General features: G+C 37.1%; 2 protein-coding genes across 3 annotated transcripts in view; one reads left to right on the forward strand and one right to left on the reverse strand.

Annotated features, from left to right (window-relative positions):
• LOC136260114 (fibropellin-1-like) overlaps positions 1-26,295 on the forward strand; it is a 63,669-nt gene that overhangs the window by 13,618 nt on the left and 23,756 nt on the right. The window lies entirely within an intron of this gene.
• Positions 1,359-25,864, reverse strand: LOC136260361 (neurogenic locus notch homolog protein 1-like). Of its 2 annotated transcripts, XM_066054065.1 has the most exons (17): positions 25,571-25,864; positions 19,188-19,456; positions 18,996-19,134; positions 18,463-18,942; positions 16,599-16,864; positions 16,416-16,545; positions 14,956-16,356; positions 13,823-14,088; positions 13,640-13,769; positions 12,341-13,579; positions 2,515-2,643; positions 2,362-2,457; positions 2,239-2,308; positions 2,101-2,186; positions 1,958-2,048; positions 1,848-1,893; positions 1,359-1,608 (listed from the first exon to the last, which is right to left on the reverse strand). In XM_066054065.1, exons 1-17 carry the CDS (start codon positions 25,803-25,805, stop codon positions 1,519-1,521), a joined length of 5,163 nt encoding a protein of 1,720 aa, XP_065910137.1. In that variant the 5' UTR covers positions 25,806-25,864; the 3' UTR covers positions 1,359-1,518. The 2 variants fall into 2 exon arrangements, with proteins under 2 accessions (XP_065910137.1, XP_065910138.1); XM_066054066.1 differs by lacking the exons at positions 1,359-1,608; positions 1,848-1,893; positions 1,958-2,048; ... (2 more) ...; positions 2,362-2,457; positions 2,515-2,643 and adding exons at positions 9,396-9,724; positions 10,250-10,295; positions 10,359-10,446; positions 10,515-10,600; positions 10,655-10,724 and having other exon boundaries at positions 25,571-25,863.

The following is a 26,295-nucleotide window of genomic DNA, read 5'->3' on the forward strand; positions in this document are numbered from 1 at the left end:
TTTAGCCCAGGCTTCCCAGGTTTTGGCTACACCTCTGCTGACAATGTAAACAGTCTGTATTCTGAGAAACACCAGAATATATAGGTGCATCCAGGGTGTAGGACAAGCTATCTTATGCATGCTGATGCCACATATCACTTCAAAGAATTATTAAGCTAAATAAATATAAATAAAATGAGCCTTTCTGCATGGGTATGCCCTTAGGCTGTATGCTGTGACTTGTATGGTAGATTACTATTGTTTTTTGAGCCGTCAACTTGATGAAGAGATTAAAATACAATCAGTCTCTTCAGTCATTGCAACTACATATAAGGCCAAAGCCAATACAGGCATAATGCAAAATTACAATTAGCAGAAAACCTAATTAGGTTAGATCACTAAAGTTCTTTTAGATGCATAGATGGTAATTGCTGCTGCTTTATCAAGTAGTTATACTCATTTGCAATGAGAGAATCATAGTATGTAATCTTCTGCATACAGTATAGCAATGCTCTTCTTAAAATAGTGGCCAAGGCAACCAATTTTCACTCTGCGTGCGTGGTATATATAAGCCTAAAAAATCAAGTTCTACCACTACATGAAGGTATTCTGTTTAGCTGCTTTATGGTTACATGCCTCCACAAGATCACCATGTATAAATGTATATATAAATCAAATGGGCAGGTATAAGCTCCACTAAAGTAAACACCTTTAGTTCCTCATTATAAACAACAATGTCTAGTCAACATAGAGTGGATGGTGGAATTGTGTGAGAAGGAGAATCTGATGCACGCTTGCCATCCACATCAGCAAATACCTTGCCATTATGAATGCAGCTTGTAGTTCAGTCGTGAGGAATGATAGTCGATACAGCATCATGATGATAGTTATACTGTAAACTAACAAGGCAGGCATTGAACACATGGTGGTAGGTAGATTGTGGTGACTGGGAAGTGTTCCAGTTTCTTTGTTCCAGTAACATAAATTCAGTAAAGTAGGAAGGTAGTAATAGATGAAGCTCGCAACAGGGACAACCGTTGGCCCAGGTGAAACCTCAGTTCCATAGTAACAACTCTGGGAAACTTTTAAAATTAATTTCATTTTAGTGTAGCCTTGTGTAGAACACCCTAAGGATCATACAAACACATAGTTTTGAAAATTCCATTATAGGATAGTGGAGTTATATAAGCAAAAAATTGTAAACTGTTTAAAACTCTCAACTTATATCAAATGTTCATAACTCAGCTTTGCTTGTTTCTGACAAAAGCGCCTTAGTACATTAACCACATAGTAGTGCAACTTTCCTATATATGCAACCCTCTGAATAAAGGCTACTTCCAAGGAGCAGATGAAAGTTTACAAAGTCTAGAAATCTGGAAATTAATTAGCTCTTTGTTTACAAAGCATGGACATGATACAGTTACACAATGCCGATCCAGCAGCTTACAATAACAGAATACACAATATATTAAGCATCTAATGTACACAGTAGACTATATAAACTATATACTACAGTGTGTAGACATCATGAACATGATATCAATTACTGCTAGAAGTATTATCAGTTGGTGGCTTAAATTGACCATGAGTGCCATAGGTTGGATCCCGCATGCCTTCCATTGATGCATCCTTAAAAATATATGGCAATTAAATGAATAGATTAAATTTGTTCTTTGGTTATTGCAAGCACATTATTATAGCTGCACATATGATTATATTGTGTACAATTTAAACAAAAGAAATATTCCCACTAATAACTGTGCATGCAGTTAGCATAAATGCAAAAGATACCCTATTAAAATATTCACCACCCACAATGAAAGGGCTTCTACCTGTTGTCATTACAGTACTAAAGCATGAAGACTTACTTGTTCAATGTCACTAGGATATTTTTGTTTTGATCTAATATAATATCTATGAAGGAAACAAATTAACAGTATAGTAGTAGGTCTATGCTTTGGTATAACATCAACCATACCTTGTGTACACCATTACTGCAATTATAATAACCAGTACAACAACTGCTACTAGAACTACCACCAGCCCAACTGAAACTCCTACTGCTGTACCTAAGGTGTGTGTACCTATTTAAATTTTTTTTTCTAATTTAAAACATGACACCTGTTTGAGAATCATCTTGAGTAGTACGGCCAGTAATTGAGCGGTCTTGTGTTTCACAATTCTGACCGATATAGCCTTGTGGACAGCTAATCAAAATGACCAACATCAGTATAAAAAAAAGGTTAAAAGTTTACTCACAGGCATGTCACACCAGTTGGACCAGCTGAACAAGTCCCACCACTTGCGCAGTAACTATCACTACACACAACTGTGAAAAGTAATAATATATAATAATATGATTTGTGGTAAGTTTATACATACTATCTGCGCAAGCAACTCCATCATATGGTTCTGGGCATTGACACACTTCTGGCTCAACACAAGTTCCACCATTCACACAAGGATTAGTACATACAGCTATAAGAGTATAAAGTATGAAATATAACACAATAGAAAATCATGTGATATTCTTACCAGATTCACAAGACACACCAGTATAGCCAGTAGTACAATTACAAACACCAGTCACTGGACTACAATCAGCTCCATTTAAACAAGTACAAGTCGAGGTACAATCAGGACCATATGTATTGTCAATACAACCTATATAATGTAATAATGAAACAAACATGTTCATAGAGCTACTCATCATACCTTCACTGCAATCTTCCCCCATAAATCCAGCAGTACAGTTACACACAAAACTACCATCAGTATTACTACACACTCCATTGTTACATGGATTATTAACACATTCATCAATATCTTCATCACAATTCAACCCAGTGTAATCACTACCACAACTACAAGTATATCCATTAACTTGATCAGTACAGTCACCATTAACACAAGGGGAGCCTGCACAATCATCAACGTCAGTTTCACAATAGTCACCTGTATATCCATCAACACAACTACATGTGTAGGAGTCAGTACCATCCACACAAGTTGCTCCATTTTGGCACAAGTCATCAACACAATCATCCACTTCATCACATAACTGACCAGTGAAACCTTCGGGACAGATACAGAATGCTGCCTCACTATTTGCACAAGTAGCACCATTTTGACAAGGACAGTAGTCAGTAGTAGTGTTACAGTTGTCACCAGTAAAGCCTTCTTCACAGCTACATGTAAAACCATTAACTCCATCAATACAGGTACCACCATTCTCACAAGGATTAGGATTACAGTCATCAATGTTTTGACCACAGGTATCACCAGTAAATCCTGCTTCACAGCTACAAGTAAAGCCATTAACTCCATCAGTACAGGTACCACCATTCTCACAAGGATTAGGATTACAGTCATCAATGTTTTGACCACAGGTATCACCAGTAAATCCTGCTTCACAGCTACAAGTGAAGCCATTGACTTCATCAGTACAGGTACCACCATTCTCACAAGGATTAGGATTACAGTCATCAATATTTTGATCACAGGTATCACCAGTAAATCCTGCTTCACAGCTACAAGTAAAGCCATTAACTCCATCAGTACAGGTACCATTCTCACAAGGATTAGGATTACAGTCATCAATGTTTTGACCACAGGTATCACCAGTAAATCCTGCTTCACAGCTACAAGTGAAGCCATTAACTTCATCAGTACAGGTACCACCATTCTCACAAGGATTAGGATTACAGTCATCAATGTTTTGACCACAGGTATCGCCAGTAAATCCTTCTTCACAACTACATGTAAAGTCATTAACTCTGTTAGTACAAGTACCACCATTCTCACAAGGATTAGGACTACAATAGTCAATGTTTAAAAATGTTTGAGATCCACTGCCAAATTTGAACATAAGTAAGCCGGTGATACTTGGACAGGAAATGCTCAATCTCACAAACTGAGCTTTAAAGAACTCAGCACCAGCAGAAGGTAACTCAGTAACCTAACAGTGTACAAGTGTACAATAGTGTCTTACTTACTTACTATGTGTCTAACTCACCTCTAAGTAAACATGAGAGTTACGTTCCGCTAATGAAAATCCATTAAAGCTTTGTACTACCCATCCAGTGTAAGTATTGAATTCTACTGATGATACAGTACACCCAGTTGGTAAGGGAGTACTGGCTGTACCCTGCACTATTGGTAGTGTACTTGATGATGCTGCTGCAAACTCTAACCTATGACTGACACCATCCACACCAGTGGCAATACTAACAACACTAACACTGACATCAGCATTTAAACCAAGTCTTGAAAATCGAAACTGTGGGACTACATGTGAAAACTATTATAACTGAAAATAGTACAATTCATGCAGTGGTGTATGCTAAAAATTAATTCATTTAATGTTAATTAGCTAAATTAGAAATAAAGCACAAAGGCTTGATGATTTATAGAGTTTTATCATTCTGAAAAAAAAAATGTTGGCCATCACAACACCTTGACAATTATAATCAACCCCATGTGTGCCTTCAATGTGACATTACATTAAGTTGCTACAAAAAATTTCACTAAAATTAATGGAATTTTTTTCTGACCTATACTAACTAGTTATATGATACAAGCATAATTCAATCAGCAATGGCTGTATAATGCCACAGACTTCTTTTATTTTTTACTGCCAGTTGTTACTTTACTGGGCTCATAGCTATACACTTTGGAATGTATATAACTTAAATTTGTATATAATAACTACATGTATCATAGAGTTTCCTTTGTGTCCCATTTATTTTTGCTTAGTGTTGATTGATAGTATCACATCAATGGCTTCATGTTGCCTGTTAGGTGTTCAGGACAGATTGGTACTTGCGTTATATATTTGTCTGACTGTTTGTCAACCTGAAACTATAGTAGGGAAATGTAGATTACAGGAAGCAGTTTGCTCATGTCAATCTGACAAGGCCCACCGATTCAATAGTTGTACTCCTATCATACACACAAACACAAGGAATTTTAAGTTTGGGATCACATAGGATTGTAAAGCTACAAATAAAAAGTATGCAGTGAAAAGGGAAAGTTGTCTACACCTGCAGGCACATTTAATCCCTAGGACTATTTCAGTCTATAGCCATGACTGGATAAGGGATTAAAAACCCACAGTAGATGTACAAGACCTCCCTTGTTTATTTTGTAGTATTTTACCAGGGATACAGTTACATGAAAAACAGAACCAATTAACTAGTTTGGGTGTGTAGGCTGTACTCAGTAGCATACCTACTGCAGTACGTATAATCATTGTTTGTATATGTATGCATATATTGTAACTGCATAATAAGACAAACTTAAAAAAAAAAACCTAATTAACTTTATGGAAAATGAGGGACGGTTGTGCTAGAAGCCATAGCCCATAAATCACTAGAGTGGGCACGATGTCTGTTAAGTTCAGTAGCTTCACCAGAATCGGCTTGCTTTGAGTTCACCAGTCATCAGTTACTGGCCCCACTCCGAGTCTGCTGAAAAGCAGTGTCTGGGCAGCCACCTGCCAGTGTCCCAGCACTGAACAGACCATTGCCATGCAAAACCTGGTGCAATATCCTAGCAGTGCAATTTCCATGATACTTATCAAGCTTATTTTTCTTTATGCTTGTTATGACTAGCTATATGAGTGGTGAACACACACAATACTACATCAAAAGAAAGAATGGCACTAGACATGCCATAAAAGTAAATTTGTGTTTGAATTCCTGCCACAACCATGACTTACTGAGAAGGGAAGTGGCTAATGCACTTAGTTTTAGGCCCATTACACAGCACTTCAAATGAAGAACAGTATCTGCAATCGTTTCGGTGTTCATGGATAATATGGACAATAAGCATTAACATTATAGCCAGCTAGCACAGCCACAAAGGGCTTCCTCTTTTCACTGTCAGCAAAAAGAAAAAGGAGGTACATTAATTGTACATACTGCAAAGCACTTGTCAGGCTGAAGCAATATCCAGCAGTGAAAAAATCATACCTGTAATTGGCTTTACTGTATAAAACTTTAAGCATTAGTAGTATAAGTAGTAAGTAGCTAAGTAACTTAGTCAGTCAGCAGAAATTCCACTAAATCTTTTTTTATGTAGCAACTTACTGCATTTTGGGTTGCAATTTTGGGACTAGTTGGTACCTCACCAATACTGCCAAGGTGCTGTGAAGGTAGTGTGAACCTGGCTTCAGGTCAATATTTGCTTTTGTGAGAATATGAAAACATACGGTACCACCATACTGTATGACAAACAAATACCAGAAAAAATGCTGAGCTTGATACAATTTGAGTCAACCTTTCAAGTTGTGAGCAAAACAAGGTGAAAAACATACAAAACCAGTATGCTCGAAACATTGTTGTTAAAGTTTACCGTTGTAATAGTCGATGCACCTTTGACTGTCTAATGAAAACGTCCTCCGAAAGTCACATTTACACTGTGAACCATTAAGGTAGCCATGTATTGCTGTGCAGTATGCAGCACTGGTCATCAATGATTGTACTTCATCTCCAGACTCAGAACGAGTAATGGTGATCAATGTTTGACAACTACATAACAAAACGCTCTCCAGTATAATCACCGGTACAAGCCACTTCATGTTCACCATTCTCCACTTATATCTCTAGAAGTTTATAAAACAAGTGCTGTTTGAGACGAAAAGACTTAACTGTATTAAAAGTAGTCTACTTTTATGTTATCTGGTGTCCATCTCTCAAATTCAGACATGTACTTAATAGGACATTTTTTCCCTGGGATAGATGGACTGCCTTAAGTAGGACATCCTGTTTACTATACATAAGGATATCCCAATTACCAAATAGGGAATCTCATTTACTAAATAGGACATTCCATGTACTAAATATGACATCTTACTTAGGACATCTCATTTACTAAATATGACATCCTTTTGACTATATAGGACATCTTTAATTTGCTAAAAAACATCACATAAACGACCAATGAGTGACAGTTTATCAACTGGTACCTGCTATTGACCAACTAGCAATTCTGTGTTTTTTTTTGTTATTTATGTGTTAATTTGAAGCCTTAGTGATAGATTATAGAGGCAGGCCTTATGGTCCTCTATGATCTATGCATAACTATAGATTAACAAGTAGCTACTTTTTTATTTCGTACTTTAATTAAAGTAGTCTATGCCTCGCTAGAGGACAAAACTGCGAATCAAAACTGAAGAAGCCAGCACTTCCATCCTGACATTGTCTAGTGAAAAAAGCCCAAAGAAGTAATAGATGAGTGAATGAAATAGTTCAAAACATGTAATGTGAGTGGAAAACTCTGAGACTGAGAGTAAAGTCATGGGACAAATTCTAGCCCACTAAAAATATCTCTAGGGTGATAAAATGGAATTTGCAGAAAAAACAGTCTCTTACTGTTGGCTGTGGAAAGATTACATGGGATGGTGCTGATTTGGTAGATATCTAGTGAGGAGAGAGAGATTCGTCACTTATCTTATTAGTAAAGCAATGTGTGGCATGGATGTTGTCAATGATGAGACCGGTATCATTTGCATATACCTTGAATATCTCATCATCAATCAGCAGGCCTTGTATCATTGATAAAACTGAGACTCCATTAGATCCTTAAGCACTAAATGGTGTGCCAAAACCGGAAGAAAAACCAAAGTCCGTATTAATTAAATGGTATGAAAAGAAAAATCATTGTTACATGTGGGAATGCCACTGGCCAAGTGATTTTGTAAACTGTAATTTAGCTTTGCCTATAAGTTATAAATCATAAGTAGACGAGCAGTATACTAGTTGAAAATAGTAAGTAGTTTTTTTACTGCACCCTCCAGTGTTAGCCTTTACTTCTGCTTCCTTGCCAAGTGATGATCCATCTACAACCCGGCATAGACTTACCATTGAAGCTACCAGCACAGCTACAACTCTACAACTGCTACTGAATCTAGCCACCCATTATTGTTACCATATATACTGGAGCCATATCCAGTGGGGTATGTTTTGTACTAGTGTGACACATGTATGTGTTCAATACAGCATCACAGTGGAGCTATTGCATCCCAATATATACACTAACTTCAGTTGATGAATGGTTTGCTGCTAATAGGGCAGATGAGTGCATGAATGCTGTGGAGGAGGCTTGACAGCAAAGATTTTGTATTTTTGTGTATGACACATATATACAGGTATATATCATGTTAGTCTTGTGCCTACACTAATAGTGCAAATACCTATTATGTTTGGGAATGAGATGCAGTACATGTGTAATTTAAACTTTTTTTGTGGTAATTCTGCATAACCAACTGTATTGCTTGCTTCATTACTGGAAGTTTTTGCAAGTATCACACTAGTACAATCATCTTGTGCCACAGTAGCTGATTCTACACCTTTTGGGAAGATGTTAAGCTTTTTCAGTGTCTTGAAGTAAAATGTGGTGGATATATGCATGATCTGTTGGTAACTTAGCTAAGCATCTTAGTACCTGCCTAAGTGCCTTATAGTCAGTCCAAGTTTTCTTATCCTGTACAAGCATCAAAGCAAACTCTGCTTAGCTATACATATAAGAAATCATATTATGACAACATTGTTTAGAGCCTGCATGTCATGATTGTGTCATTGTTCCAATGTTCATGGCCATAATAAGACTGAGTACTTACAGAATTTGACCATTTACAGATTGCTAATTATTCCGAAACAGTGCATGGAAATTTGTGTGCTAGGCCGCTATCAACCTAGCTGTATTCGGAATTTCAAAAGCTTTAGTCATCTGTTACTATCAAGTCTTCCAGCAGACAGGACAATGTAGCTAGTATGTCCATATCTTGCTCACAAAGAATTCTAGAAATGCAGTGTGAGTTGGCAGTTTAGCATTCTTGTTTTATTTAATGAAACAAATTTTCTATTTCTTAACTTTGCCATACCTACACAGATCTCCTTATGGAGTCTATAGCTAGTTGTGGTCGCACAAGACCGAGGTCTCATCTTAAATATTGTATTTTATTTAGCTTTTACATGTTTTCTAATGATGGTTCTCTCTCTCACTCACCAAGATAGTCTTGCTGAAACAAAATCAAATTGATTTCATTAAATCAACTGAAGCATCTCCATGCAAGTACATGCAACTATGTCAGGTGCTAACATTGCTTAAGAAATGGTGATTGATTGGCTGCACTGAGTCTTATATGAAAATCCCCCTACTACGTGAGACAAGGTCATGCAGTTGTACATTTACTTCCCCAACGGTTATATAGCTCCTCACAGACAGACAGACAGACAGACACACAACACACGTACAAACATATAAGCACATGCACATACATACATACATATAATAATGTGTATCTAATGTGATTCTTGGGCAGAAAACTTCCTGTTTCAAAATACCTACAGCACTTTGTTGGACTAGCATTGGTAATCCATGCTCTGTAGCACAGACAAAGTTTACACAATATCTGGATGAAGTAACCATTTATTTATAATATATAATACAGTTTCACACAATGCTGATCCAGTAGCTTACAATAGTAGTATATACAAATGTACATTGTATTAAGCATCTAACTAGTTACTTATCCAGTTGATTAACATATAAATGCTAGCTACAGTATGTAGAGATTGTGAACATGATATCAATTACTGATATTCTCCATCAGTTATTCCGATTTTGCTGTGGATGCTGCTTCATTAAAAGTGCCTGTACCATCAGCACTGCTAGAAGTATTGTCAGTTGTTGGCATAAATCGACCATTAGTGCCATAGGTTGGATTCTGCATTCCTTCATCCTTAAAATATATGACAAGTGAATATTCAACACAATGATTAAATTTAATCTTTAACTATAGCACGTAAATTGTATTTAAGCAAAAGAAATGTGTCCACAATACACTGTGCAGGAAGCTAGTGTAAATGTAAAAGATACCCTATAAATATTTACCACCCACAATTAGTTCTGAAATGAATAGCAATTTTTACTATTCGAATAGTTGTGACCAAAACGACTGAATATTCGATTAATCTTTAAGCTTATACTTCTGTTGAATAAGTACTGAAACCTTTTGTTAGTGAGCAAGGTAAAGCGTAAGAGCTACTTCTACAGTATATTATCAAAAACAGAGTTTTTACAGCATAGATATATCACAATCTTAAGTTTCAAGTGTACAAAGTGTTGATGATTATTCAAATACTGTGTTAATGAATCGAATAGTGTCATACCGACCGAATAGTCAAATAACGAAATAATCGTTTCAGCACTACCCACAATAATAGAGCCCCTACCACATTACAATACTTAAAACATGTACACTTACTTGTTCAAGATCATTAAGATAATTCTGTTTTGATCGAACATGATATCTATGAAAGAAAACAAATTAACAATAGTAGTAGGCTTATGCTTTGGTATAACATCAACCATACCTTGCGTATACCATTATTGCAATAATAACCAATACAGCAACTGCTATTAGAACTACCACCAGCCCAACTGAAACTCCAACTGCTGTACCTTAAGTTGTGTGTATACATGCATCTGAAACCTTATTATTTTCTTCTAATTTGGAACAATATATATACCTGTTTGAGAGTCATCTTGAGTACTACGGCCAGTGACTGCACGGTCTTGTGTTTCACAACGCTGACCAATAAAACCTTGAGAACAGCTAATCAAAATGACAATCATCAGCATAAACAAAAAAGGTAAAATATTTACTTACAGGCATGTCAGACCAGTTGAACCAGCTGAACAACTCCCACCACTTGCACAGTAACCCTCATAGCAGACAACTGTGTAATATACAACAACATGGTAAGTTTACATATATACTGTCTGCACAAGCAACACCACCATATGGTTCTAGACATTGACACACTTCTGGATCAACAAAGTTCCACTATTCGCACAAGAGGAGTTTTGTGATGCTTTGTGCATCAGATGGCAGCCTGTTAACCTGCCTCAGATTTATGTATGTGGTAAATCCTTTTGTGTGTAGCATGCCATTAGTTGTCTACATGGTGGATCTATTCACCACAGTAGAGAGAGAACTGGACATCCATTGAGCGAGGTGTTAGGACACCTTGATGTTGTTGTTAGAAAGTTTAGGGGTAAAAAATAGGCAACATGCATTTTTTATGTTAGTCTTTTTAGTGCAGTCCTATAGTCATTCCTCACATACTGTTAAAACTGTGGTGTTCAGTTACACCCTAGTAGCAGTGTTCTACTACACATATACACCTTTAGGGGTGTGTAAGCACACCAAAAGGGTGTGTTGTACAATTAGGAGTGTTTTAGCACACCAACAGGGTGTAGTCATTAAAAATTCACAATCGAAGTACACACTTAGATGTTAGATATAAATACAAACTGGTAACCTTTAGTAGCAAAGAAGATCATTGATACAAGTGTGTTAACTTTAAGTTGTTTACATTTTCATTGCAGTTGCTTAACATTGATGATTGTGATCCTTTGGAGATGCACTAGTTCACATTTTCACCATCAATGAACCTCACAAAGAATGTATTTTTTTTTAAATCTAGACACCCTAAGAGTATTACTGAGCATTCTAGGAGAGGTTCATTACATCCTGTGGACTGTAATTAAACACCCCCAGGGGAACCCCATAACAAATGTAGTTAGAACACCCCTGAAATATATTTGTTTTAACAGTTTAAGAACGTATTCGGGAAGTGGAGAGAGCATACATGGTTTTCAACATTGGTGTTTGTGACTACTGGTAGCATATGTCTTACTGCTAGCTGCATGTGTTTAGGAAATTTTCCTCCATGTTGGCTGTGTATTAACTATGGCAAAAGTTTCTTCTAGCTGCAATGTAGGTTGTGTTTTTCTTTAATATGATTTGCTGTGATGTGTTTGCAGAATCATCAATCATCAACACAATTAACTATAGTATCTAATATTAATGTATCCTACTCCAAGCATAACCTTGATTCAAGTGATGCAGCTGTCCAGCATTCTGACAGCCAGTGCTGGGGGTGGTGGCAAGGGCAGACCGACTAGTGCAGAAAAAAATAGAATTAAAAAAAAACCAACACCAAGGATTGTTACATACAGCTATAAGAGTAAAGTATAAATCCGGTCACATTTATGCTTGGTTCCCAATTATTATTATGTGTAAAGCAGGTACCACTACTTTTGTTTATTCTTTATAGCACGTTGAAGGCACTGGTAGGTCTGTATGCAGGCCTGTATGCTTGCAGGATAGCATAAGGAAACCTCATGCTCTTCAAAGTATGCTACATAGCAGCGATGGCATGGTGTTTAATACTTGGTTTCTGCTCACAGCGTTAATACGTTTAATGTGGAGACAGTCCTGCACGTAGGACAGATACCAATATTAGTAATGTAATAATGAAACAGACATGCTCATAGAGCTACTCATTACCTTCACTGCAATCTTCACCCATAAATCCAGCAGTACAGTTACACACAAAACTACCATCAGTATTACTACACACTCCATTGTTACAAGGGTTAATAACACATTCATCAATATCTTCATCACAATTCAACCCAGTGTAACCATCACTACAACTACAACTATATCCATTAACTTGATCAGTACAGTTACCGTTAACACAAGGGTAGCCTGCACAATCATCACTGTCAGTTTCACAATAGTCACCTGTATATCCATCAGCACAACCACATGTGTAGGAGTCAGTACCATCCACACAGTTTGCTCCATTTTGGCACAAGTTATCAACACAATCATCTACTTCATCACATAATTGACCAGTGAAACCTTCAGGACAGATACAGAATGATGCCTCACTATTTGTGCAAGTAGCACCATTTTGACAAGGACAGTAGTCAGTAGTAGTGTTACAGTTGTCACCAGTAAAGCCTTCTTCACAGCTACACATAAAGCCATTAAGTTCATCAGTGCAATTACCCCCATTCTCACAAGGATTAGGACTACAGTCGTCAAGGTTTGTCTCACACTGCTGTCCAGTAAACCCACTTACACACTGACAGTAAACCACATCACTGCCACCGATGCAAGTACCTCCATTTTCACAAGATGTTGTAGCACAACCACCACCATTATTTATGTGACACAGATGACCTGTAAATCCTTCTGCACACTGACATGAAAAGTTTGCTACTGCATCAACACAAGTTGCCCCATTACGACAATGGTTGGGATCACAATCATCAATATTTATATCACAGTATTCCCCACTGTAGCCATTGGCACAAATACAGGTATAAGAGTTGATTCCTGAGTCACTACATGTTGCACCATTCTCACATGAATTGTTCACACAGTCATCAACATCTTCATCACATACAGCTCCTGTAAACCCTTCAACACAATTACATGTGATACTGTCTCCATTAAGACTACATGTTCCACCATTGGCACAGCTATCTGCCTCACAACTTGTAGTGACATGGTCACAGTCGATTCCCTCAAAACCATCTGGACAATTACAAGTGTATGAGTCTCTAGAGTTTGCACAAGTTGCACCATTCTGACAAGGTTGTGAGGAACAGTGGTCAAAGTCATCACAAAGTAGTCCACTGTAATTTGGTGCACAATTACATGTAAATGAACTATCACCGGAAACACAGGTAGCTCCATTATTGCAAGGGTTTATAATACTACAAAAATCAGTTGCTATAATTATAAAAACACAAGAAAAGTGAAGCATTACAAAACATACTGTTACAGACTTACAATATGTAGAAGTTTTAGAACCACTGAATTTCATTGGTAAACAGCCAAAAATTTTTCCGAGACAGGAGATGTTTAATCTAACAAACTCACTGTTGAAAAAATTAATTCCAAGAGATGGCTGTCCATCAATCTATTTATTGTGGGAAAATTTACTGAATATTAATATCAGTTTGAAATATTTACCTCCAAAAATGCATCCTGTCCACTATAGTGTAAGCTAAACCCTCCATGGTCCACAGTTCTCCATCCTGCAGCACGATTCACTGCTAGAGAACTTATCACACAGTGAGGAGGTAGTGCATAGTCTGCAGTTCCTTGAACTATTGGTAATGGATAAGAAGTAGCCTCAAATGATATTTCATATCCACCATCACCATCTTCTGCAAAACTAACAGTAGATACACCAGTGTCCACATTCAATGTTAGCCTTGAAAACCGCAAGGAGCATTCTAGGGTACAAACATGCATAATCAACGGTAATAGTCAACAAACCATATAAAGTAGACAACATCCATATAAAGCAGACAACATCAATTTAAAACAGATAACATATCTATATATAGTATATAGAATCAGAATATGGTTATGCCACTCAGTTAAATAACTTGATCCCACACACTCTCTTTTGTGCAAACAGTCCTTTGTAATCTAGGTTCTCCTTTTTGTTGATAGTTTTAGTTTCTTTTGGAATTCTAGTCCATTTAATATATAGAGTGGCTATTCATACAGCAACCATCCACCATAACTCTATACTAGTTGTATGAAAGTAGTTTTGGTTAGTTTGAGGCAAGCTAGGGTTGGAGTAAGGCAAAGCAAGTGTCCCAGCAAAAGCCGGGCCAACCCTAGCTCAACTTGAATTCATTAGCTACCTTTATACATGCAGACAGTGAAAGACATCTATTAATAGGTAAATCTAAAGTTAGTTGGATTAGGGTTGTGTTATTATGGAAAGTGGGTAACTATGGCATAGTGGCACAGCATAGTGATAGAACTATAGCTGACATGTAGGGGATTCTGGGTGCAAACTTCCAAAGTGTTTAACTTTTTTTGTTTGTTTGGGACCCTTTGTATCCCACTGTACCACTTTTAATAATCTATATATTGTAATTCTAAATATATACGATATAACATAACTATTATATAATGTACTGATTGTCTTTGTTTCTCCTACTTTGTAGGCCTAGTAGCCTCCTTACCTCAAAGACTAAACTAATAAAAATAAAACAAGCAAATACAACAAAACCCAATACTTTCTTTGTTGCAACTTCAGTACTTGCAAGAAAAGTAAACAATGCATTTCATCTACATATACAAACCATTGTAATAATCATCACATCTTCGTAGGTCATGTCTGTAGCTAAGTCTGAATTCACATTGGCAATAAGAACAACTACCATCAGGACAGTAAGCTCTGATACTAGAGCAATATTCTACACTACTTAATGGAGTGTTGACACTATCACCTCTGTCCATTCGATCTATAGAAAATGATGAACAGATTCTGCTGCCATTATCATCAATACTGTTGAGATTATCGTACTCATCATCATCACAATGGTCTTCAATATCTCCAACATATGTTTCACAAGATTGTCCAGCAAACTCTTCTATACAGTGACACAAGTGTGTTCCTATGCCATTCACACAAGAGCCATTGTTTTGGCATGAAGTACTGGCACAGTAGTCAGTGGACTGGCAAAATGCATCAATAAACCCATCAACGCAACTACATGTGTAGGAGTCAGTACCATCTACACAAGTTGCTCCATTTTGGCACAAGTTATCAACACAATCATCTACTTCATCACATAATTGACCAGTGAAACCTTCAGGACAGTTACAGGTAAACGACAGGTCACCATTGATGCAAGTAGCACCATTTTGACAAGGGTCTGGATCACAGTGGTCAATAGCAGTGTTACAGTTGTCACCAGTAAATCCTTCCTCACAGCTGCAAGTAAAACCATTAACTCCGTCAGTACAAGTACTATTATTCTCGCAAAGATTGGGACTACAATCATCAATGTTTGTCTCACATTGCTGTCCAGTAAACCCACTTACACACTGACAGTAAACCACATCACTGCCACCGATGCAAGTACCTCCATTTTCACAAGATTTTGTAGCACAACCACCACCATTATTTATGTGACACAGATGACCTGTAAATCCTTCTGCACACTGACATGAAAAGTTTGCTACTGCATCAACACAAGTTGCCCCATTACGACAATGGTTGGGATCACAATCATCAATATTTATATCACAGTATTCCCCACTGTAGCCATTGGCACAAATACAGGTATAAGAATTGATCCCTGAGTCACTACATGTTGCACCATTCTCACATGAATTGTTCACACAGTCATCAACATCTTCATCACATACAGCTCCTGTAAACCCTTCAACACAATTACATGTGATACTGTCTCCATTAAGACTACACGTTCCACCGTTGGCACAGCTATCTACCTCACAACTTGTAGTGACATGGTCACAGTCAATTCCTTCAAAACCATCTGGACAATTACAAGTGTAGGAGTCTCTAGAGTTTACACAAGTTGCACCATTCTGACAAGGTTGTGAGGAGCAGTGGTCAAAGTCATCACAAAGTAGTCCACTGTAATTTGGTGCACAATTACATGTAAATGAACTATCACTGGAAACACAGGTAGCTCCATTATTGCAAGGGTTTATAATACTGCAAAAATCAGTTGCTATAATTATAAAACACAAGAAAAGTGAAGCATTACAAAACATACTGTTGCAGACTTACAATATGTAGAAGTTTTAGAACCACTGAATTTCATTGGTAAACAGCCTAAACTTCTTCCTAGACAGGAGATGTTTAATCTTACAAACTCACTGTTGAAAAAATTAATTCCAAGAGATGGCTGTCCATCAATCTATGTATTGTGGGAAAATTTATTGAATATTAATATAAGTTTGAAATATTTACTTCCAAAAATGTATCTTGTCCATTATATTGCAAGCTAAACCCTCCATGATCCACAGTTCTCCATCCTGTAGCACGATTCACTGCTAGAGAACTTATTACACAGTGAGGAGGTAGTGCATAGTCTGCAGTTCCTTGAACTATTGGTAATGGATAAGAAGTAGCCTCAAATGATATTTCATATCCACCATCACCATCTTCAGCAAAACCAACAGTAGATACACCAGTGTCCACATTCAGTGTTAGCCTTGAAAACCGCAAGGAGCATTCTAGGGTACAAACACATGCATAATCAGCAGTAATAGCCAATGATCCATATAAAGTAGACAACAAGCAGATAACATATCCATATAACATAGTATATAGAATCTGAATAAGGTCATGCCACTCAGTTAAATAACTTGATCCCACACACTATCCTTTTTGTGCAAATCGTCCTTTACAAATTCATTATAGGTTTTCCTTTTTTGTTAATAGTATTTTCCTTTGGAATTCTAGTCCATTTAATATATGTAGTGGCAGAGATGGGGTAACGTGTTACGAAATATAACGCGTTACATAATATATATTACAATTTGCGAGTTGAAGTAATATAACGCGTTACATTGTGAAATGCATGTAATATAACTTAAGTTACTTTTAGAAACTATTAACTTGTTACTAGTAATGAACAAAGTAATAATATTACGTAACGAGCCAGGTAACGAGTAGCAATCAGCGCGATGTAACGAGTAATACTACGAGCAACAATGAGCCAGTAATGCATTACAAATGGCTTTTATACTGCTTTTTACTACTACTCAGTGATCCATTACCTCAATCCATTAACCTTCCACCTATATTAAAGGATGCTGCCCAGTCCATTGGACTGATGCGTACCACATGACCACATAGACCATTGCTATTAATGCCCACCGTCTGTGTGAAAACATGTGGTTTGCTGGCATATATGCTGAAGTGTTAATTTAATTCATAATATTAAAGTAAGTGAAGTTACTTGCATTCAGTAACTTTAATATTTACAGCTAATAATATTAAGTTACATTTCACAATTAACTTAATATGTAATATTATTAAGTTACATTTTATTTTAAGTAATATGTAACTGTAATATATTTCATTGTGTAGAAAGTATTATGTAATATATTACTTTGAAAAGGTAACTTCCCCAACTCTGTGTAGTGGCTATTTACACAACAATCATCCACCATAACTATAGAATCAAACACATTAGTTGTATGAAGGTGGTTTTTGGTGAGTTCACGGGTTGGAGTAAGTAAGCAAGTGGTCCAGCAAAAGTCTGGTCAACCCTAGCTCACTTCGAACTTGCCTTCATGCAGAGTATGAAAGACATCATTATGTTTACCTAAAATTAGTTGGGTTAGGGTTGCTTTGGTTTCCTCTTGACCTGGGTGTACATTGCTAGCTAACATATATAGGCTCTCCACATTTATAAGGTACACATTAAGAAAAGTGAGTAACTGGTAGTAGCGTAGCATAGTGGTAGGACTATAGCTTAAAGCATAGTGGATCCTGGGTTCAATCCTCCAAAGCATTACACTTTTTTTGTTTTGGACCCCTGTACCCCACTGTGCCACTTCTAATCATCATCATCTATATATTATAATTCCAATTTTATTTCTTGTTTTTTTCTCTTTCTTTTGTAGCTAGTACAATAATGTATTAATTGTGTTTTTTTCCTCTCGTTCTCCTGTTTTGTAGGCCTAGTCGTCTTCTTACCTTTATAGCTAAACTAGTAAACACAAAATAAATAAATGCCACAGAATTCACTACTTTCTTTGTTTCAACTTTATCATTTACAAGAAAAGATGGTGGTAAACAATATATACTTCATCTACATACAAACCATTGTAATAATCATCACATCTTCGTAGATCATGTCTGTAGCTAAGTCTGAATTCACATTGGCAATAAGAACAACTACCATCAGGACAGTAAGCTCTGATACTAGAGCAATATTCTACACTACTTAATGGAGTGTTGACACTATCACCTCTGTCCATTCGATCTATAGAAAATGATGAACAGATTCTGTTGCTATTATCATCGATGCTGTATAGATTATCATACTCATCACCATCACATCGGTCTTCGATATCTCCAACATATGTTTCACAAGATTGTCCAGCAAACTCTTCTATACAGCGACACAAGTGTGTTCCTATGCCATTCACACAAGAGCCATTGTTTTGGCATGAATTATTGGCACAGTAGTCAGTTGACTGGCATGATACACCAAGAAACCCATCAACACAACTACAGGTAAAACTGTTTCCATTTGCAGTGCAAGATCCAGAATTATCACATGGATTAGGATTACATGGATCTACAATGTAGAAAAACTTATAGACAAGTACTATGACCACCATGCTAACATACCTGATTGTGAAGGAGTAAATGTTTGAGATCCACTACCAAATTTGAACATAAGTAAGCCAGTGATACTTGGACAGGAAATGCTCAATCTCACAAACTGAGCTCTAAAGAACTCAGCACCAGCTGAAGGTAACTCAGTAACCTAACAGTGTACAAGTGAACAATAGTGTTTTACTTACTATGTGTCTAACTCACCTCCAAATAAACATGAGAGTTATGTTCTGCTAATGAAAATCCATTAAAGCTTTGTACTATCCATCCAGTGTAAGTATTGAATTCTACTGATGATACAGTACACCCAGTTGGTAGGGGAGTACTGGCTGTACCCTGCACTATTGGTAGTACACTTGATGATGCTGTAAACTCTAACATATGATTGACACCATCCACACCAGTGGCAATACTAACAACACTAACACTGACATCAGAATTTAAACCAAGTCTTGAAAATCGAAATTGTGGAACTATATGACGAAACACATACATAATCACTGATGATAGTACATTTCATGCACTGCTATATATGGTAATAGCTACCTACCCATAGTTTCATTTAAAATCAATTGAACATTATAAGGCACAAAGGCTTGGTGGTGAGTTTTGCCACTTTGAAAAAACATTGTCCAGAAGCGGTCAAGCCAGCCTCATGACTGAATCCTTCATAACGTTTTGTCAATATTAGTATTAATTAAGCCCAAACGTACATTCCTTCAGTGCATGCAACACAATATTAAGTTGCTACAATTTTCTTTCAAAATTTATTTTCTTTTTAATAACAAACTACCTGAATGATTACCTGATTCCTTCATACAAGTGTAACTCAATAAATGGCTAATGCTACAGGCTTTATTTTTTTACTGCTAGATGTTGCTTCAGCTCTACTGGTGTCTTTTGGGATATCACTGTTGGCATGTATCATAGAGTTTCTCAGGAGCCATTTAATTTTATTGATTTGTGGTATCATGTCGGTAATTTCGCATTGTTCAGGGACTTACACTATAAGACTGTTTGCCGACCTGAAAAGACTAAAAGAAGTAGTCAATCTGAGCTAACTGGTACAAAAGAGAGAGAGAAAACCATTATGATGAAAGATGTCTTATGATTAAGACAAAAGCTATACAATATACATACATGGACCTAGACTCAGGAGTACTGATAGCCACAGAGCAGTCAGTATGAGACCCCTGGACAGGCTTAATAACCAGTTAAAGCACTGTGAATGCTTGTGCACTACGGAAAATGTGTGAACTCGAGCCAAATATAGACTCACTTCTATATTAGTCTCTTGATCACACCCTTGTGCTATATATTTTCCATATTGCACTCATTGCAGTGCTTTAAATACTCCATGGCAAGTGCAATATGGAAAATACAGCATGAGGGTGTGGTCAAGAGACAAATATAGCACAAGGTGAAGCCAAGTACTATATTTGACTTGAGACCACACCTGAGTGGTATATTTTCTGTAGTGCACAAGCGTAAGCAGTGCTTTAACTGGTTTAATGGATGAATCCAGAGTTGCAATCAAGAAGAAGTAAACCGTTAATACAGTTTATTTATCATGACCAGGAATGCCACAATGGCAGTGAGAAACTAGAACTTACTTATGATTAGCAGAAAATTAATTTGTAGTCTTTAATGCCAAGTTATCACACAATTTGTGATCTGTCAGATCCAGAATACACATAGTAGTGGGACAGGAGGACGAGGAGAATGACTGAGGAATGCTGTATTAGGCTAGTGACCAAGCCTGAGTGCTTTTATTTTCATATTGTACAAGCTTAGTGGTACTTTAACTGGATTAAAGTGCTATCTTGTTGTCTTGTTTGGAGTATTCATTTCGTGAACTCGAACAGCATCGGTTTTCAGCCATCAGACAATCAGTAAGTGTCAGGTGTGGTAGTAAACAAACAAATAGTATCTTTTTGGTTACTTCTGATGATTTAAAAAGTTATGCATGTGAGCAACAGTGCTGTATTTTCTGTATGCAGTGTTGTATTTTCCATTCAGTGCTTTATGGAAATAATAGCACACCTATTTGTTTGATCTTCACCCATGCAAGTGCTTTAAGTAAGAGTTAAAGCACAGCCACAAGTGCTATACATTAAATATAACACATAAATGAGTGGGCGAGAGACAAACATAGCACGAGTTGAAATTGAGTGCCGTATTTCAACTTGAGACCACTCTTTGAGTGTTATAATTGACGTATAGCACGAGCCTAGGAAGTGCTTTAACTGGTATAGAGAACCATCGACTTGAGGTACACACAAGACACACAAAACAATTAGAAACACATGAAGTAGTCTTATCATCGGTATAATAGGCATTGCACCTTTTATTGATTTTCTAGTCCATCTTCTCAGTGTCTACAAGTTTTCGATTGTGGTCCTTAATAATCATATTTCTGTGATATTCCTAGGACACATCCATTTACCGTATAGCGGGTTATTTTCGAAACAGAAATTTTCGTACAATAAGCAAAATCTGAATTTCGAAAGATTTAATTTTTGAAGAGTGCATATTTCGAAGTCCGGATGGATTTCAAATAAACGGAAATTCGTGTCACAAATTATGAAGATGCGTGAATGTTTGCCGAAAACTGACTTACTGATGAAATAATCCCCATTCCTGTGCACTGGAGAGAAGACTGAGGGAGTCTCGGGTGGAGTGAACTCACTGGCACGATCACGCTCGATCATAGCTAGCTCTAGTCTCGCACAGCCAGACCACTATTTCTCCCCACGGCGCTTATCGATTAGAGATTATAAGCGCCTGCTCGAAATAGGCGCTTATAATCTCTAATCGATAAGCGCCGTGGGGAGAAATAGTGGTCTGGCTGCGCAAGACTAAGCTAGCTCATAGTATCCTAATCACCATAGATTCTAGAGCAAACGGCATCAATTCCCATTCTGGATCACCGGTTTTCTGGTTATTGGTACAGTAATGATACAGTTTACCCATTATCATCAGCAATACTGAGCTAAAACTCGAGGAATACACGAACGAATCGCCGAAAGTTGTACGGTTGCTTTCACTTGTGGGAATTTATTTTTGAAGAGAAGGGCCTCTTCGAAATATCCGAAAATAAAAACCTTTCGAAAATTACCAGCTATACGGTATGTAAACAAAACATAGTAACAATGTTCACTGCTTCTGACCACAACTTGAGCAACCATTATCAATATCTTCAAGTATATAAATTAAATCAAAAGTATAAAATGGGAGAGGGAGAGTGTTTGACTGCATTATACACTGTGAAAAATGAGCCTGTAAAGTCCTATGGCATCGTTCAAACGACTCAGTGATTTGTGCTGATTGGTGCTGGATTAATTATAAGTGCAGTGCACGCATGCGCATGCGTACACCATGAAGAAACTGAAGCTAGCTAATGAGTGAAAGAACAGAACTCAAATTGAAGGTATTAATAATTTTCAAGACAGTCTGTTGTTATATTCAGTCTACTAACCTCCAACATCCAAGAGCTAGAAGTGAGACTGCTTGTTGCGGCCAAAATACTGACTGGGCATAGGGAATAATCTTTGCTCTGGATTTGTAAGATGTTAAGGCAAACACCACATACATATGTACTTAATATTGCAAACTGATGACTTAAACTCTGATGGTTAATATTACAACCCTTGAAAGTGATAGCTACTTTACTCCTCCACCCTCCCACGTTTTCATGCTGAGAATTTTGTATACCTTCATAATTCAAGCACTGTGAAAGAACAGTGCACTCGAGAAAAGTATGGCACATTGCACAGGGGAACTTGGTATAAAGTGAAAGACACAAGCAGCTAACCTGGAAAGCGAACATCACCATGAACATTGATGCTGCCTTGAGTTCCAGTTCCCACTACTCGTGATTAGCAGAAGGTTACTTTATAGTAATTAATGCTGAGTTATCACATGATTTGTGATCCATCAGATCCTGAATTCACTTAGTACCGGGACAGGATGCTAGCTATAGTGTACGTGAGTACTGATGTACAGCTTGTACAGCTATGTAATCATTGTTCAAGAGTGGCCATCAATGCAACAATGTTGAAGGCGTTAATGTCAAGTTGCCACTGTGAAGAATTCGCTGGACTTACAATGATGGACAGTTTAGTGAAAAATTTATGATGTATAGCTAATTATCGCTGTGGAATTACAAATATTTGTGTGCATAGCCATTAGTTGCTAATGTATGATATCATCTATCAGTTCAAATGGGAAAAGTTGCTTTATATTCCATACTGTGCTAAAGTGTGCTATATTTTCAAAGCCTACTTTAGTTTCCTAATGTGACACAACCATAAATACAATCCATGGAGACACTGGAATGACCACAATTACCCCTACTAACAAAGCTGTCAACAATGTCACCATAGCGATTAACAACAAATTAATGGCGCACACAAATGTTTGTAATTCCACTATAATACTAGATAAAGCACAAAGGCAATTGCATAATGGAAAATATAGCACTCAGTTGAGCCAAATATAGTGCTTGGAAATCCAGAGTTGCAATCAAGAAGTAACCGTTTAATACAACCTGGAACGCCACAATGGCAGCGAGAAGACTAGTGCCTACTTGTGATTAGCAGAAGCTTAATTTGTAGTCATTAACGCTGAGTTATCACATGAACTGTGATCCATCAGATTCAGAATTCAGTGGGACAGGAGGACGAGGAGAACAGCTAAGGAAGGCTATATAGCTGAACAATTTAAGACTAAATGGTATAATTATTTAATTGCTCTGGTAATGTTGTTGACAGCTTTGTTAATGTTGTTGACAGCTTTGTTAATGGGTTCCTTTGTATGACAATAAAGTGCACACTTTGTCTGAATATGACACAACCATAAACATGACCAATGGAGACACTGGAATAACCACAATTACCCCCACTGTGATGGAAAGTATGGCACACTTTGAAAAATAAAGCACACTTCTATCCCACTGAAGCCCTACATCAAAGTGAAAACTGGGGGTATATGGTGGTTAACCCTGGGAATGGCAGTTGAACCCCAGTGCATATATGGAAGACAACATATTTACACATTCAATTGAAAGAAGTGCATTCATAGCAAATTGAAGCCTTACACATATATTATAAAACTACAAACTCAGCAAGAAGTGAAGCCATACACATTGTAAAACTAGCTCAGCAAAGGTTGAAGCATAGATAATATATACCTCCAGAGGTATATATTATCTGTGGTTGAAGCTATACACAACTGGCATGCTTGTCTAGCATTATTGACACGTTGTTTGTGAACTTGACTGCTTCAAAGTGTGGGATAGAAGCCAGATAAACCCCAGTAGGATATCTAGATATCAACACCTCAGCCTCAGCTTTGCTCAGCCTCATAACTATGATATCCTACTCATGCATGGTGCATGGAATTTAGCTTAACTTTTTCCTTTGAACTTGGTATCATAAAATAAATTGATATGTGGCTTAATATTCCACTTGAAAACCCTGAAATACACCATTGTAACCAGTTACACAAGTTACAACTTTATGGATATCTTACTGTATACAACTTTACAATGCTGATCTTACTGTAATATTTTTGAAATAATTTTTAGCTACTAGCAAAAAATTCTTTGCATAGTTGATTAACACATGTATAGTAATATAGTACAGTATCAATGTCTACATGTACCAATAACTAACAGTTCATTACAGTAAAACAGTAAAATACAGCAACATAAGCTACCATTGGTTACAACTTGTTGTAACCTTCTGAAATTTGTGTAACTAACAGCACAATTTGTCAAATTGTTTTCTTTCACAGCTGCTGTTCCACTTTATTCCAGTAACCTTTGCCATAACCAGTGACAAGATGAATTTTCAGAAAATCTGATTACCTCATTATATATTAAATTTACAAATCAGAGAGAAAACCGATGAATAACATAGTCAAGATACAAAAATAAATAGTAAGTGAGTGGGTCCTCAGACTCACACAGCCATGGATAGGGTAATAAAATGCCCCATAAGTGGGTGTGGCAAGAGAAAAAAAAACAGCAATAAATAAAAGATTTAAGGGTGCTCTGTACAGTTTGCATAAGGCTTCCCAATTAAGTCACATGGAAAAACAGGTTATCTTTTACATTGATGGAAATATTATGGTTGTCAATTAGTCTGTGGCTTATTACTGAATTTTTAGTACTTGTGCATTAGACAACAGGCACGCCCCTTGCTATTCTACACCCTTATGTTTAAAATATAACTAGTCTGTCATTTTCACCCAAAAGGCATGAAAATTTTGGATGAGTTACTGTAAGTTATAAGTTAAGTGGTCAACATTCAAGATTCCCCTGCCCATTCTGGGCAATCTCTTGTTATGAAAATTCTCCTTGAAGAAGAAATTGAAACACCAGAAGCCAGCTAATTAAGTCAAAAATCTGTCTGCAAGTATAGATTTAGTGACCTTGATCTCATTTGTTATAAACAAAAATCAGTTGAGGATGCGGCAGTTCAAGTCAGCTTTCAAAATTAAACGTGACATCATTATATGAGCCGCCTATATATCCGACGGAACAAAACTGGTACACCAGAACATGATAGCTAGCTAAAGTTTACCATTGTAATAATCGATGCACTTTTGACTGTCTAATGAAAACGTCCTCCGAAAGTCACATTTACACTGTGAACCATCAAGGTAGCCGTGTATTGCCGTACAGTACTCAGTACTGGTCATCGATGATTGTACTTCATCTCCAGACTCAGAACGAGTGATAGTGAACGATGTTTGACAACTACATGACAAAACGTTCTCCAGTAAAATCACTAGTACAGGCCACTTCATGTTCACCATTCTCCAAGTCGAGCTTCAGGTTTACCACACACGTGACTGGCTATAACTCTCCCGCGTGGGTCGGTCCTTATATCGTATAAGACTTGCATGGCTGATTAGCTAAATTTGGCAATGGTCGCAGCTATCTGCATGGTCCCACGCATCTCTCTACGGGCTCTAGTTTTGTTGAACATCCCTTGCATCATGTACAGTTAGCTATAGTGCATAGATACATCACACATTATCTATAGCTACATTGGCTAGTGCATGCCCTAAAAAAATCTATTGTGTTTGCGTTACCGAAGCTTATCGAGTAATCGAGGTGGGCGGTATTGGTAATGTTTTTGTTGTTTTTTTCCTGTTATATATAATTGATTTCAGTTCCGTCCACGATACAAGTTTCGCGTTACGTGTGAGGTGAAAGGTTGTAGTTGCTGTGAGATTCAGTCATGAGTCAGCTTTTCAAGCCACATTTAGCGGCTATATTAGTAGCTAGCTATATAGCTACAGC

This window comes from Dysidea avara, chromosome 7 (genome assembly GCF_963678975.1).
Source record: "Dysidea avara chromosome 7, odDysAvar1.4, whole genome shotgun sequence".
Classification (NCBI taxonomy): Eukaryota; Metazoa; Porifera; class Demospongiae; order Dictyoceratida; family Dysideidae; genus Dysidea; species Dysidea avara.